Here is a 16,409-nt window from a genome sequence, read left to right as displayed (position 1 = left end):
AAAATACAAAAAATGAAAATGTAAAAATTTCCAAGAAAGAATTCGTTTACACAAGTATGAAAAATGTCTAAAAATAATCGTACAACTATTTAGAAAAGATCTCATCTATAGATATTTCAATTTAAAAAAAGAAACATCAGAAATACCAAAATGAAATTGCAAACTGAAAACGATGTAGATACATCGTCTATACTACCGTTTATAACGCCATCTACTCTCGCGATAGCATTATTCGCGCTACATAACCTCTTCCACAACACTCCACACGCCATAACCATAGAAATAAATTCAACGCTGACTGGCTCGTACGAAACAAGATCTACTCAGTTTCAGTGAGCCAAAGATATAAGGAAAAGTGGAGTTGAACGGCTATGAGAGGCTTCTAAATGAAACACGACAGCCACCTGCTCGACATTCATAGCTCGTACGCACATGTAAACCGGGCTGCATGTTGGCCGGCTCGCGCTTTGCCTAATAATGACGAGGCACGATGTAGGTCAATTGATTCGGATCGATCGATTTTTTTTTACGGCAGAAAAAGCCCAAAACAGACAAGGGCGGCCCTTGAGTCACGCGAGAAACTCGTTCGCTCTTGCCACCATTCGACTTCTACGTCTATATGAAGCGACTGCACCTTCAAGCCGATAAGATAAGAAACTGCAGCTCCTTGGCAAGCATTCTCGTTCGTGTCGTTTTTATTTCTTTTCTCTCTCGTTTTCACACTTTTCGTGGATATCAAACGGTTTGTAAATTTTTCCCATCTTTGGGATATATCGTTGGGCAGACCAACTTGCAACTTTATATTTTCTGTTTTCGTTCGGTTTTCACATTTTTATCGAAAGTACTGGAGATATCTTTCAGGTAATAAAATTTTAAGTTACTGGTTAGCAAAAAAAAAAGTTTTCGATTCTTCGTGTTTTTGGAGATTTCTATTCGGTGCACATCCAGCGTTTATATCTTCAGTCTCTGTCCAGTTTGGAGTTTCTATTGGATATCAAACGCGTTGCAGAGCAATTAAAGTTGATCAACTTTCGATCCGTTGTACGTGAAAAGTATTTCTCAATTTTGTCTATTTTTCTGGATTTAGAAATCCAGAAATCCTGTCGAATAGGCATCGAAAGCTCGTACGAGCGTTTTCAGTTCTTTTGCTTTTTTTCAATTTTTTGTTTTGTAATTTCTACGTGTTCCAATTTTCGTTGATTATGGAACGGCTTTTCGATTTCTTCTCTTATTTCCAGTGGCTAACAAACGCATCCAAGTTTTATATTAATTCAATTTCTTCCTGTTCTGTAATTTTGTTACGTATCAAACACCCATTGAGGATTTTCATTTGATCCTTTACTTACATTTTTGCCTTTTTCCTCGCCTGTATTTTTATTTGCCACCGAACATATCACCAATTTGTATTTTTTACTTCATCGATATTTCCCTAGTTTCTACACGGTGTGTAGACGCAGCGTGGTCAGTTTAAATAATTGGTTGAGTCTACCGTAGTTCACTAAATGGTACACAACAGGGAATACGTTGTTCTACAGAATTTTGGCGAAACAACAATTTTGTGTACCTCGTTCAGTTACTCAACTCTGCCAGTTTTCGAGTAACGGCGTAATAAAGAGAGATAGGTTTGTTTGTTAGAATTTGTTAGTTACCTCGTTCAGAGATATGTAGGTAAATTGTTTATGTATCGAAGATAAGGAAAATGCTGAATCGGAAATATCATTCTTACATAATCGACTATAACTTGTTATCTGTGCAAGTTTTCATATTTCCAGTCAGAAACTGAAAACAAAATATTTGGTATTTTCATGAATGGCGTTTGCCATTCACGAAATTCACCCAATTCACGACTACAAATTCTAAATTGAACTTCGAACGAGCCCCTGCGAAAGCAATATCTCTCTGTATGTTTGTGCTTAATTAACTAGTTTGTTTAAATATCCAAGTAACTGTTTAAACTATTTCTAGCAAATTGGAGCGATGGAGATAAAAATGGAACTGACAAACTGATACGTAAATGGCTAAAAAATTTGCGAAATTCGCTGACAGGTTCAACATGGCCTAGTAAGTGACATATCAATGTGATCCACGCTTTGTCAATCGCCGTCACCGTAAAACTGATGCGCGATTATGCGACAATGAATCGCCGTGGATCGAAGTGTGTGATTGTCGGTCAAAATCGAGCAAAGAAGCGAACGAATTACCACGAATTTTCTTCGAGGCCGTTCGTGAACGACAACAAATCGTAAACGTCCCTTTCGAGTACGTGTGTCAATAAACGCGGAGATTAGGCGTACGATTGAGAGTGGCACGTGCGAAGAAAATCGCTCGCAACTCGTTCTATTGAAATCCTTGGAGACGTAAAATCTGTTTTTAGATTCCGTTCTTTCTTTTTCTTTTTATGTATGTTTTTACAATTTTAGGCAAGTGAAAGTTTGTTACATTTTGCAAGATTGTTTTCTCTACAACTTAAAAGTTCGAAAGTCTATGAAATTCTGAAATTTCACCGTTTCGCAATAAACTTTAGGTGTCCCGATATTTTTGACCGACTGTACCTTGACCCGAGTACGTGATGCGCGAATTTACGAGAATTTCCTCGGTGTGGCAGCCCAAGGAAAGCTGTTCCTACGGAAGGAAGTCGAGGTTGCACGGTCAAAATTCCGCTTTCCAAGAATCCCGAGCAAGCGGGCGGCAATAAATCAGGTTCGTCAGGAAAGTGAGGACGTCCGTGTTCAGCGACTTCATCGAGGTCGATTTCCTCGTTTGCCAGCGAATATGTTGAACGATATAAAATTGGCGAGAGCAGCGTGTTATAAAAATCGTTTGAGCAGGTTTGAAGATGTTTGGAATGGAACGTGTCACTTGAGAAATTTCTTGGAAATTGCAAATTGAAAGTGAAATTTTTCTTCAGTGTAAAGGACAAGTTTATTGAGTTTATGTGTATCGGCGAAGAATAAGAGAATTCTAGAATTCTAATTTCGTTCCATCGACGAGGTATAATATTAATCGGTGCGCCTCATGTTGACAGGTAATAGCTCATAATTAACAAGAAAAACGTGTCGACTTTGAGGTGCAATTAATTGCGCAACTTTATATCGAAAGATCGGAATTTCCTAGCAGTTTTTTCCCATCGACGTGTACCGTAAATGCCCAACAAATTAAATTCAATGAGTTCCCCACTTTTTGTCCACATTATCCTACGTTGCAAATCTTTCCATTTTTTTAGGACTATAAAAACAAGTACATAGATTTTTTTTTATGATCCGATGAAAGATGATTGTGCAATATTACTAAAGATATCGAAGCGATCGGAATCGTAAAATAGGATATTCGTGCTAGTTGATATTTCTCTTCTGGACCAATTAAATGCTATTAATATTTTGTAGAAAAATTATTTAGAATACTATTGTAGCGACATACGAGTCATAGGACGAGGCGAAGCGAAAGCGTCACATGTTGTTGTTGTACACGGACACCGCCTCGACACGCGAAAATAGCGCTGGACTATCTCTAGGCAAAAACAACGTCGCAGTAGAGGGAAACCGTCGTTCTAAGACAGATTTGAATCTTCCGACTTCCCCCGACCGGTATAAATAAACGGACACGATCGCGAGCGAGCAATTATTATCATCGAATTATTACAGAGTTATTACCGAGTCATTATTTGCGAATTAACCGAGTATACGAGTCTTTGAGTTATCCGCGAGCATTTTATTATCTATGTTCGCGACTACGATTGTACGAACGTCTATCGACGGTACTTATAAATCTTTATATTAATATCTATTCTAAATACACTTGACGGTTGCAATAGCAATCTTATTCATTGTTATAATTTAAATCCAATCTCCTCGCATTATCCGTCACGCAATAAATATTTTTTGAAGATCTTTAAAATGTATGAAAAGTATCAATCACTTTACTTTTATTCTAGAATAAAATAATATTTTACGCAGTATTTTTGAAAATATTTTAGAAAATATTTCATTGAAGGAAATATATATGTCGGAGATGAAAGGACATCGGGGCCTTTCTTTTGGAATGTTTGGGAAGGTCCCCGATACTTTAGTCCAGACTTTTTATTATAACCGCGCTTAAATAATAAAACAGAAACAGTTGTTTATCATCTAATCCGAGCATGGGTGCCCGAGATTTATGACAGTGGGCTTGGCTCGAAGTGACATAACGGGTCGCTGAACTACGCTACACAGAGGTACGGAGAGGAGCGTATAAGGGCAGTTCCACTTGGACCGAGATGCAGTCCGACAAGTTCTACGTGTACAGTGGACAAGTACGTTGAGCGACATCAGAATTTTGTATCAAATCGTATTCGTTATCGAACCTAAATTCATTGTCATCGACATCTCGATTATCCGATCGCCGCTATTACTCGTTAAACTCTGTAATAATCACATTTGTATCAATAAACATCATCTACAGTACACAACAACGATGGCCAATTCACGTGAGGATTCGTTATACGCCCCTAACTCCAATGATAACCCCATATATATATATCGGGTCGTCTTTGGAAAACGGGGCGTGTAATGAATCTTTCTGCGAGTTGTCCATCATTGCTGTATACCAGATGATATTGCTTGAAGCGAATTGAAAAGTTGAGATGTCGGTGACGATGAATTTAGGTTCGATAACGAATACACGATCAACGGGATGACAATTGCGATTAGGAACTCGATGTACGTGCTCACTGGGCTAGTCGAACTTATCGGATTGCCCCTCGGTCCAAGTGGAACTGCCTTTATATACTCCTCTCCGTATTCCTCGGAGCAATCCCTGTTTTTAAGGAGAGTTATTTAATTACTTTATACCTCTGTTAGGTACACGTCCGTCCCGTGACCGTGACTACGTTCAGCGACCCGTTATGTCACTTCGAGTCCAAGGCCACTGTCGTTAATCTCGGATAATCATAATTGACTTGACTCGTAAACAGCTATTTCTCAGTTTTATCGTTTAAGTACGACGATAATAAAAAGTCTGGACTAAAGTATCGGGGACCTTCCCAAATATTCCGAAAGAAAGGCTCCGACATATATTATATTGTATACATTATATTATATTATTTATATCGCAGGAAAATATTTTGTAGATGATACGATAATTAAAGTGGCTTTTTCGCGGAAAAGGCGAGATTTTTCCCGTTTAAATCTGGATTACGCGGAAGGCAGCATTCCACTGAACGAAATAGGTTCGCAAACCTCGAGTGTGCTATTAAACTTGATTATTCACATGCTGCTCGCTTTATATCGTCGAGTTCGAAGAAGGAAAATTAGAACGGCCATAATTCCAATGAATCGTAAAGTCTCGATTATCTCGCCTCGAGCATGCACATTATCATCCTACGAAACGATTTCTATCTTTTTACCGATTTTCATATCACGTTTCATCCTGTGGCTTTCTCTCGCTGTGACTTTTATTTAAAATTCCGTAAAAATTGAAACGTTCGTCATCTCATGATCTTCCATTAGCACGACGGACGTGTTGATATTTCAATAAAAAATAATTTTACTCGATTTTCGAAATCGAATCAGCAGAGTTCATTTTTGGATTTATTTAAAGTGGAAACATCTGCTTCGGAGAAACTAAGATTCAAGCGCTCAAACGCATAGAAAAAAAGAAATAGGAAGTAAGAGTCATCTGGTTGGCTGGTGGATATTTTGCTTTTCACGGAGGACAGGAAATTGAAAATTCCCGTAACCAGGATGAAAAATTGATTAGAGGAACGATGAGTCGAAAGATCGTGGCAGAAGATTTTTCAGACATTGTGTTTGTCTATGTAGTTTGTCAAAGATAGTACCGAAATATTCTTGAAACGTCTTTTGTATTTTAAATGAGAGCTTTCCTTACGTGGCTAAATTTATAAAATTACGTGGAAAAGAACCTTGGCTGAAGAACAGTTAATTTCTTAGTTAATATCTTCGGTTACTCGGAAGGAATTGATCAACAACTTTGATTACGATCTGAGAAACCTTATCTGATTGTAAATTGTAAACATGTCATGAACTTCAGAGTAATGATAATTGAAACTAATCTACTAGTTCTAGAAATTCTAAGAACTTTCATTGATTAATGTTTCAGGTATTTGAGAAGAGCCAACTGAAAATCAACAATCTCGCAAAGTTCCACAGAATCTTGCAGAGTAATCCTAATTTATAGATAACTGAACAAAAGATAACGTCCATCAAATTCAATTTGGTTAACTTGTACGAACATTTCTAGTCATAAAATTCCTGGCAATCAGAAACCACGCAATTCAATTATTTTTATCAAACGTAATTAACGTTTATAAATTGAACATTTGTTCGTTTGATCACTTTCGACCCGCTCTAAAATTACTCTCGATACTTAACGATCAAATCATCCTAAATTTTCAGAGAAAAAAACGAAGTAATCTTACGAGTTACCGATATGTATCATTTTTCGTCCGAATATTTTGCTAGATATTTATGAGAAATGTTCATCTCATTTGTTAAAAGAAGAGCGTGATTCGGATAAAATAAAAATTCGAATACTACAACAAGGTCAACGTGTCTAACACACTAAACGCCTGAAACCATTCGAATAATGGCGAACGCAGTGCCAAATCACTTGGTCACAGTTGTACGAAAAGTGTGACAACCTCCTTAGAGTGCACTGAACTCGATCCGGCGACGATTCACCGTAAATCGAGCGTGTCCACGCGAGAAAGAAAGGAAGCGAGTGGGTCTTACCTTCGTTGAGGCCATGTCTGATACGGACTGATGCGTCCGAATGGTTTCCAGCTGTTTCAGGCACCAGTCTAGCTCGTACATCGTATCCGCGGCTGTTTTTGCGTATTCTTCGTCTGAAACCAGGAAAAGAGACTTTAGTACGACAGAGGAACGGAGGAAGTGACCGAGAGCTTCCTGCGACACGATAAGATTTCTGTGAAGTTAATCGTCGTCTTGCGAAGAGGCGAGAAAACGAGGCTCTTTAAGCCTCGACAGACTTTTCCTCGGATAAAGTCGAACAAGAGTGCACGAAAGTCTGGTTGATTGGATTTGAGGAGCAAATTTGACATGTTAGGATGAGAAATAGTAGCTGTTTTACAGGGAAATGATACACTTTTTCATTTCTTTCTTTTCATAGAAGTTCATTTCTTTTTATCGATGTTTCTTTTATTTGGTTCTCTTTGCTTTGGAATTTCTCGCTTAATTTAATTGGAAGGTGTTCCTCGTTTAATTTTGAATTTCTCTAAAAATATTTCTCCGAAAGTTTCGTGTAAAAAAGTATGGAAAAATGTTCCATAAACACGGAGTTCATATAAAAATATTCCATTGTGTGGAATTATGAAACAATATTCTGTTTAAAGATGCTCTATGCAAAAGTATGCCGTTAAGAAAATATTTCATGCAAGAATACACCACTTGAAAGATATTCTCAACACAAATATATTAAGAGAATATTTTATACAGAAATATTCTACGTGGAAATATTCTATAGAAAATATTCCACTTAAAAGGAATTTTATATGAAAATATTGCAAATCAAAATATTTTACAAAAAAATACGGTTAATTTGAGAATATTGCGTACAACAACATTCCATATGAGGATGTTCTGTACAAAAATACTTTCATATTCCCACAGGAAGAATTTCACTAAATCTTAATAAAATCTGAATAAAATAGAAAATCTTCGTTTCCCTCGGTTTCCCGATAAACAGAAATAAATAGAACGCCATCAAAAGCATTCTCATCGCCGAATCTAATTTCTCTGAAAAATTCTTGTTCCAAGAATCGCACGACAATGAGATTCCTGTTTCTTTTTCACAAGCGTCGTGACAGAAACGAAGCGAAGTAGACGAAACGAGCATCGTGGAAACAAAAAGACACGAAACACTCGTGCAGGAATTATGAAGTATCCAATGTGGGTGGAAAACGTTGTACGTAGATGATGAAATAAACGTGCGAACCTCGCTAAAGACGAAAGGTTGCATAAATGAAGCGTAGAAGAGATCAATCGGAAGAACAAAAGGGAAAAGTGAATTGACGTCAGCTGAAACGTAAAGGACAGAGCGAGGGCCGGACTTCAATAGCAATTTCGAGAAATCTCATTTTCTAAGGCAGACAAACGTCATTTCATCGAATAGTCGCGTTGTCACGTGAATATTTTACTCTTCGGATGAGAAATATTCTGCTTTTCTATCTCGAAAGCCATTTCCACTGGCAGGAAGGATAATTAAACTTGGATTTTAACGAGCTCGATCTCAATGAATTTTAGAAATATGAAAGATGACGCGTAATTAGGTCTTCGTACAGGCGAGCTAGTTACAATTGATTTTTAAACATTCCATGTTGTTAACCATAGGGTTTTGTTCTTGGAAAAAGTTACGATACCAAACTAAATAAATTCTAAGCGATGAAAACTTTTGAACGATGCACTTTGTTTCGTGCGTGTAGCCACACTTGAAAAGACGATCAATTTAGTTTACAAATACTACGGATTCGTGCATTGTGATATTAACTTTCTTTTTAGTCTATTTCCATTGTCAAGAAATATTTATAATATGTTATAAATACCATTTATAACGCAGAGTTAAAATATCTCAATAATTATTTAATAACTATTTTTTAAAAAACGATTACAAAATTTAAAATTCGATTGAATTAAATTTCAGATTTTATTGAAATAAAAATAGTCGAAATATTCTTCATTTATATTTTACCCAGCATCGATAATATGTTTAACGAAGTTTCTTTTCTTCAATGTGTGTCTTAAGTGCGTGTCTTTTTCCTAAAAAGTGTTTCCTAAACGTTTCGATTCTCTTACGGATGAATGCTTTTAGAACAAACATCATAAACAAAATGTTAAACAAAATTAGGGATTTTAACGTCGATGGAAGATTTGTGATGAATATCGAAGTGATTCTTACCTCCTAGCGTTTGACTTTGTTGCTGCGATGAGCTGCCGGCCTGTTCGCTGTTCCTTCGTATTCTGTAGACAAAGTGCCAGAAAATATCTTTAGCAACGAGTTTCATCAACATAGAAGATGAAAATGTATAAATTTGATAAATATTCAATAAAATTTGATAAATTTTAATCGATACGTTCTTTGCGTAATGTACGTAGAATTAATCAAAATTTATCGATGAACATCTGAAAATTGAATTCGCCAATATTTCATGAACCAAATGTATGATATTTTATATTTCGATCAAATTTCGACCATAATTTTCTATTCCATAAATTATACATCGTCTATTAAAATTTGTATAATTCTATATACAATTCCGTTGAATAAATGATAAAATCAATACTGACAAGTCGACATTAATTCTAAAATTCTTTCTACCAAATTACGTTAATCGTAATTCTGTATAATTATCTCGATGTTCTTGTATGATTCCGTGAAATTAAAAATTCCAAATTCGACGTCCAATCGAATAAAATTGAAACATCCAAAATTCCAAGCTAAAATTCGCAATCTCATTTTTTAGATGTTTCAGGAAGATTTAATTTAATTAATTTATTCTATGACGGTTACGAGGCAAACAAACGTAGGTGATGCAACAACAAGACCTTTGCACAATACTGTGCACGTGTTATCTGAAATTTTGCTATCCAGATATTCTTATTATTTTATAATTTCAACGATTTCATTGATATATTCTCGCTTCAAAATCCAGGTCATACAATTTTAACATTTAATACCGACAATTGATATACGTGCGCGTGTACGTATTATCCGCCACGTGTCTTTATGAATCTCCGTATTAGCTTATTATACTTTTCAGTTCGTATTTTTCCATTTATCGATAAATTTCGACCGCTGAAACGAATATCACGGAGAATATTCTATTCTATCGAATATCTTTATCATCTCAATAACTTTTCGATTTATATGGAGATCACGCGAAGGTAAAGAAGAATCGTGGCAGCACATATGGGAGGAATAAAGAGGTATAAAGGAAGAAGCGATTATGGGGAGAGAAGGCGAGGGGATAAGATGGATGCTCGAAATCGGGAAGAAAGGTAAAGACAAAGAAAAAAAAAAAAAAAAAATAAGCTTAGGAGAAAAGCGGAAATCAAAGTGAATTCAGAAAACATTGAAGATTAAAGGTTTACCAAGGGAAAGGTTTAGCTAAGGAAACGAAAGCTTTTTTCTTATTTGGTGTTTTATGTTATTTACGTTATTCGGAGTTGCAGTGACGTGAAAAAGTTTTAGCAACCTTCCTCTTTGTTACGATAAATGGACATTTCTCGTAAATAAGAAACTGTAAGTGACAAATGAATGAAAATTATTTATTTCCATTTCCTCCGCGAGCATAGTGAAAATTCATCAGAAAAAGAATAGTAACTGTAGAAAAATCTGCATGTGCCACCAAATAGTTGTAGAGAATTCTGTTGACGATTGAACATTATCATGAAAAGTGCGGTATTTTTCAACTTCCAGATAAATACCGAACAAAGCAGAATTGTTCGTTAACAAAGCGCGAACAAATTTTCGGAAATGACTCGACGTCGTATTGCTGGTCGACTCAAAATCAGAAAAATTTCTATTTTTCATGCAGGCTAATTTTCTATTATACGGTGGAAGTATAAGGTAAATCATTTCTATTGTTATCAGAGAAGATATAAAATATAAATTGTAAAATACAAAATACGAGAAAACGCAAAGTACATTTAAAATAATGAAAAAATGGGGAAAAATACGAATATTAATGTTATGCTCGCGAAAAAAGGCAACTGCAATCTCCATATATTCTGTACTATGTATATTTCTTTACTTATTGTAACACGAGAAGAAGTTCCAAAAACTTTTTCATACCGCTGTATTGGCAATCGTTATCGTTAAATAAATAAATAAAAGAAAGAAACGTGGTACTTTTTATTTATGAAAGAAAATACTTACCGGTTCGTGAATGCATCTGTGAGCAACAGGAGGTTGTACCTGACGGATCGCAGGGAGGCGAGAATCTGCGCGAAAGGTGTGACGATATATTCCTCGCCATGGCTGTAAGATCAAACAGAAAAAAATCAGTTTTTTTATACTTCATCGATATCTGAAGCATAATATACAGTGAAAGGAGGATTAATGGCTAACGTTCAGCTTGCAATGAATCAACGGCATTGCTTCTTGTTTCCAAAAGCTGCACTCTAAACTCATGCATGCGTGGCGTATTTCTGGTTTCAAACTGTACACCAATCGTTATATTCGTATAAAATCAATTACGTTATTCTATTGGCATAACGTAATTATATTACACGGATATTTTGTATCAACGTAGTTTTTAACAAGATATTTCGGAACAGCTAATTTGAAAAATAATTTTTGATAGGAATTTTGACTGAAGAGGAACTATTTGTCGATGATTCTTCCTCTTTCGACGCTATATTTTTTTATTTTTACGAATTTTAAAAAGTTGAACGAAATTATTGACTTTCGACCAACGAAAATATCATTTAGTGTGTTCTTTCCCATGAATGCGATCGTTGTATGTTTTATATCAAACTAAGAATCGGTACAATGTTAAGTACAATTGGAATAAAAAGAATAAGAACACGTGTCCTGTAATTTCTGAAATTGAAAAAATGACGAAACCTAATTGCGTAAAATGAATACTATCGTCTCTTGTAATTTGTTAATTCCTAACTAATAAATTACATTTTCTCAATTTTCAATCTGAACGAAGCTTCGTGATTTTGCCGTGGACGAACGATTTCATTGATTTTTTATTTACTGGTTTGTTTATATCACACTTTGTTGCAGTATGAAAGTTAGAAAAGAGTGGCGACTAATTAATTATACACACGTTAACGACGGTGAAATCTATTTTCAGCCCCCGTCGAAACACCATCGCCATCGTTCATCGCCGCGTTCTCGATTTCCAAAGCGGCAGGTCTCTCGCGGAACTTTCATTAATTAAATCACGCGCCTTCCTACGCGCGAACACGCACACGCGCGTCAATTACTTCACGCTTTTCCCAGCGAAAATTACCCCCCTTCGAAGGGCACAGGTCAAATCATCGGTGGATCGTTTAAGCTTCACAGCACCAATGCTAAAAGCGTCATCGATATTCACGGATTAATTGATCGAGTCTAAGCTGGATTACAATCCAGGAATCTTGTAAACAGGATACGTTAACAATCGCTTCCTTTCATTTTTCAAATATACGATACGGCAAGGGGAGGTTGCGTATCGAACAAATTATGATATTTAACGTAATTAATGATTCGCAATTATTATTGGAATATTCGATTATTAATTTACGATTATGTTACTGATTTTAATAATTACTGTTTAAGCATTGGATTATTAGTTTATAATCATATCACCGATTAATAGTTACTATTTAAATGTTGGATTATTAGCAAATGATTAAGCTGATTTTAACGGATGTTTGTGAATTTATGAAAAGTTTTATGTGCAAACAATTTTGGAATACACGCAATACGAAAGAATACCGTACGATATATAAAACGTATAAAATAGCTCGAAATTTTCAGATGTAACGTGCTGTATTAACGATTGAATTGTTATCAGATGTAGGATAGTATTTTGTTTACTTCTACATTGATTAATGTAAAATTTTCAATGAAAAACCGTAGGAGTTGATATAACAATTTTTACACAGCTCGTTCAATGGTATCGTTTATAGCTGTTCTCGATGAACGTATGGTAAAAATGAAATTGAACCCGGCAGTATAATTAAATTTACTTGGGAGAAACGTTTATTTTATTTGGATTGCATTGTTTTCCAGCGTTGACTCGATTTTTAATTACTACCCACCCATCGAGTCAACGAAAGATCGATCGATTGAATGTTTTTCAATCAAATAAACCATTATAAAATCGAACTCAGTTACAAGGAAATAAGTAATTATTAATTACACAGGTAATAATCTTCATGAAAAAAGCTTGGAACGTGTTAGGTAGAAGATTCAAAGAAATCTAACAAAACTGTAAATTGATATGTAAGAATCAATTAAAATATTTAACAAACTTTTGTTTAAATGTTACTGTTTTATTTTTCAAGCGCTTTTATCTTCATCGTTTTATATTCTAAAACCAAATGTCTATTTGCACGCGTAAGAACATTTAAAGTATTCAATAACGTGTAACAAACAATCATCGCGAGGATAGACACACAACTGAACTAATCGATCACGTGCTTGAAAGATTTTCTTCAGACCAACGTGGCATGCCCAACGCAATAACCAAAATTCAAATTGATTTACAGAATCGTTAAAAATATTTATAGAGCAACGATGAACTTTTTTCCTCGGAAACTAGTATAATAATTGTCAAACATCTTTTTATCTTCATCGTATTATCCAAATTTATTCACACACGTAAGAACATTCAGTGTAAATTCGATAACGTACGATAGTCGGCAACGTGGAACCAATTGACCACGTTATTCAAAGATTCCCTTCGGACCAGCGTAGAATCCCAGTCCAATAACCACAGCGATCGCCATCTGATCCCAGAACATAAGCTCAATCTCATCAGGATTACAAACTTTTCCATGTTAAAGCGCCCCTCGTCAAAGTAGCCGAACCACAAGATATTCCAACGCGAACATCAATCAACTCGATCCGCGCTATCCAGAAGAAACTAGGTTGCCACTAAACACCCCTCTGCTAAAGACTCCGGGAGATCCGTAAGACTTTGGCTCGAGCCTCGCTGAATCTACCCTCGAACAAAGGGAATCGCGTCACGTAAACGGCCTGCTGTTTGGGTTTTTCGAAGCTGGCCATTAAAAGGAGACCAGAAACGCCTCGACCCGTGGCAAGAATCCCCAGGCTTATCCGTATTTATTCGATTCGAGCGGCTGAATCGGTGCCAGGCTCGCGAAATTGATGTGACCAAGGGATGGTTTCTGGGTCAACGCGTGCCACGACTGCTCAGCATGGTGAATACCGGTCGTGCCTTTTCCACAGGAACGATTTTTGATGTTTGTAAATGCTGGACAGAAGCTAGCAGAGGTTAGGTTGGATTAGATCGCAGTGAATATTCTATCTAGCTTGCCCTGCATTCTCACTAGTTTCTCTCTGCAAGTTTGTTTTTTCATTACGAGGCAAGGTCCCCGAACATTATGAAACTTTAGGGATCTGTAGAGAATATATAGGCGTGTATTACGCAATTTTCTTTTGCCGACCAAATTTCCTCCAAGGGGATGAAACAGATCCCCGAAGATCCAGCTATTTTCCCATTTCACGTCGTAACTCGCTACCTGTAAGAGACGGGGAAAAAGTTCTCAGGCTAAAGTTACTTCTTTTAATTATTACTCTCGTTTGGTAGAAAATTTATCAATGTTACAGCCGGATCTTCAGGGGTCAATATCACCTACTTAGAGCGAATTTGGTCAGCAGAACAGAGTGCGTAATACGTATCTATATGTCCTCCACATATTCCCCCGAGTTCTATAACTTTTTGAATTTGTTGTTCTTGGGTTTCTTCTTGTTAAAATGTTACTCTTAGGTTGTTGTACATTACGCAATGAACATTTTTACAGTGGAAGATGCTGTTTTACTATACATGGATATATTTAAAAATAAAATCCGTATATACCTTGCATCAAATTCTTAAAGTATCATCATAATAAATAATTAAAAATACCTGTTTCTTAGGTATTAAAAACTGATAAATTATATTTATCCATATTATCGAGCTCTTCTGATATTTCCTTTTCAAAAAATATTTCTCCTTTGTTCACGTCCAAAACCATTTTTCATCCATCTTATATTTTTATTTTACTTGTCCCGTAAACGCAGGAAATTTAGAAAAGAGTGAAATTTCGAGGGCGGGCACATTTTCGAAAAAAAAAAATAGAAGAAGAGGTCAAAAGCAAAAAATGTGGACGATGAGAAACAAGAGAGAGCAGGAAGCAGCAAAGTGCCGAAAAAGGGCAAAAAAAAAAGAAATCGTTTTTTTTAAAAGAATCTCAACTGGGTCACCCTATAAAAAGGCATGTTTCATAGCGGACCACACTTGGACGCTTGCAGCGTCTTTTCTATCTTCATTTTCCTCGTGAATCTCTAATTAAAACTGTTTACAGCAGTTTATATTTCATGTAGAAAACTCTTGTTCTAAGAATTTCGAAATAAAAATTAAAACCAGGAGAAAAAAAATTGAGAAATACATTTTTCTTAAATATACCTTACATAAAAATACTTCAAACTATAATTGCAATTTTTTCAAAAATACTCTATATATATTATGTTACCGTAGAGTATTCGTCATACGTGAATATTTTTATTATTATGTTTCTGAAAAAAATAATCGCTGTCTTTGCATTGCAATTTTTTTCTTCCTTTCTGAGTAACGTATCATTTATCGATATTGTGTCATCAGATCGACGAGGAAAAATTACTTTCTGATTCGAATCTAGGAAATCTGGGATATGATTGATGGACGAGTCACGTTGTTCCGTTACGTAAGCTTCGAACAACTCTCTTCCCCTTTGTAATTAATTTAAATTAAATCGAAATTTCATTTCGAAATAAAATAAATTGATGCGTAGCAAATTATATAAATTATTTTAGAATAAATGTATAAATATATTTTAATGATCGTGTCAATAAAAATGGAATCGATGAGAAGTATTATATAGAATTTCTAAAAATGTTCTAAATATATTTTTAAAAATTAAGGTAATTCAAAAAATTGTTATCTTATATTCGACTGATAAAGAGAGTGAAAAATGAGATTATTTCACCTCAATTACGCACTGTCCTCATCTTTCAAATTAGAGTTGCAGCGATAAAAGAATTGAGCCCGTTTTTAATTCTGCGCAGGTGAAAATCTCATTTTCGAATGATAGCGTTTGATTAATCGAAGACAGTAATTCGATTGCACGGTGAAGCTGGTTTTAATGGAAGCGTGATTAACGAATCAGTCGCAATTTCCATTCCATTCGGAACAAATGAAGAGGAAGACTTTCCCAAAGATTAAACTGTATTCGAATAAAATTGTTTAAATCATCGATCGCCACTTTGCATTCGAAATTGATTAAAATTTGACTCTGCAGAAATTTATCAATTTTATTGCGCTAAGAATATCGTAGAAAATTGATAATTTAGTCAATGTACAAACATTTATGAAACTGTTTTCATATTTTGAATTTATTTATTTTGCAAACGAACGGGAACGAAACAGATTTAGAAAGGCAAGATCATGCAAATCTGAATGAGGTTCTGGCTTACTTCCAACGCGCAGATTTATGTATCATACGTGACAGTCATTCGCCTGATTCATTATGCAGATACATCAGTCCGATAAGCGAGCGACTAGTAAGCATTCGTGAATCGATTCTTTGAACATTAGCCAATTATTTCAATCCGTTTTTGCGTAACTTCGAATATTTTGGACCCGATCCTGGGTGTGTTTTTTGTTCAAAAACTATGTTGTTATTTAAAAAGTATGAAAA

At 35.5% G+C, this 16,409-nt stretch overlaps 1 protein-coding gene across 14 annotated transcripts in view; it reads right to left on the bottom strand.

Moving 5' to 3' along the window:
* Positions 1 to 16,409, bottom strand: part of Dnc (phosphodiesterase dunce) — a 367,304-nt gene that overhangs the window by 40,479 nt on the left and 310,416 nt on the right. For all 14 annotated transcript variants that reach the window (XM_072017681.1, XM_072017682.1, XM_072017679.1 and 11 more), the window contains 3 exons: positions 10,888 to 10,989; positions 8,908 to 8,969; positions 6,726 to 6,838 (listed from right to left, as the gene is read on the bottom strand). In XM_072017681.1, coding sequence (XP_071873782.1) covers positions 6,726 to 6,838; positions 8,908 to 8,969; positions 10,888 to 10,989 — 277 coding nt within the window. The remainder of the gene's footprint in view (positions 1 to 6,725; positions 6,839 to 8,907; positions 8,970 to 10,887; positions 10,990 to 16,409) is intronic.

Source organism: Bombus fervidus, chromosome 15 (genome assembly GCF_041682495.2).
Source record: "Bombus fervidus isolate BK054 chromosome 15, iyBomFerv1, whole genome shotgun sequence".
Lineage (NCBI taxonomy): Eukaryota > Metazoa > Arthropoda > Insecta > Hymenoptera > Apidae > Bombus > Bombus fervidus.
This window is presented reverse-complemented; position numbering and strand designations above follow the sequence as displayed.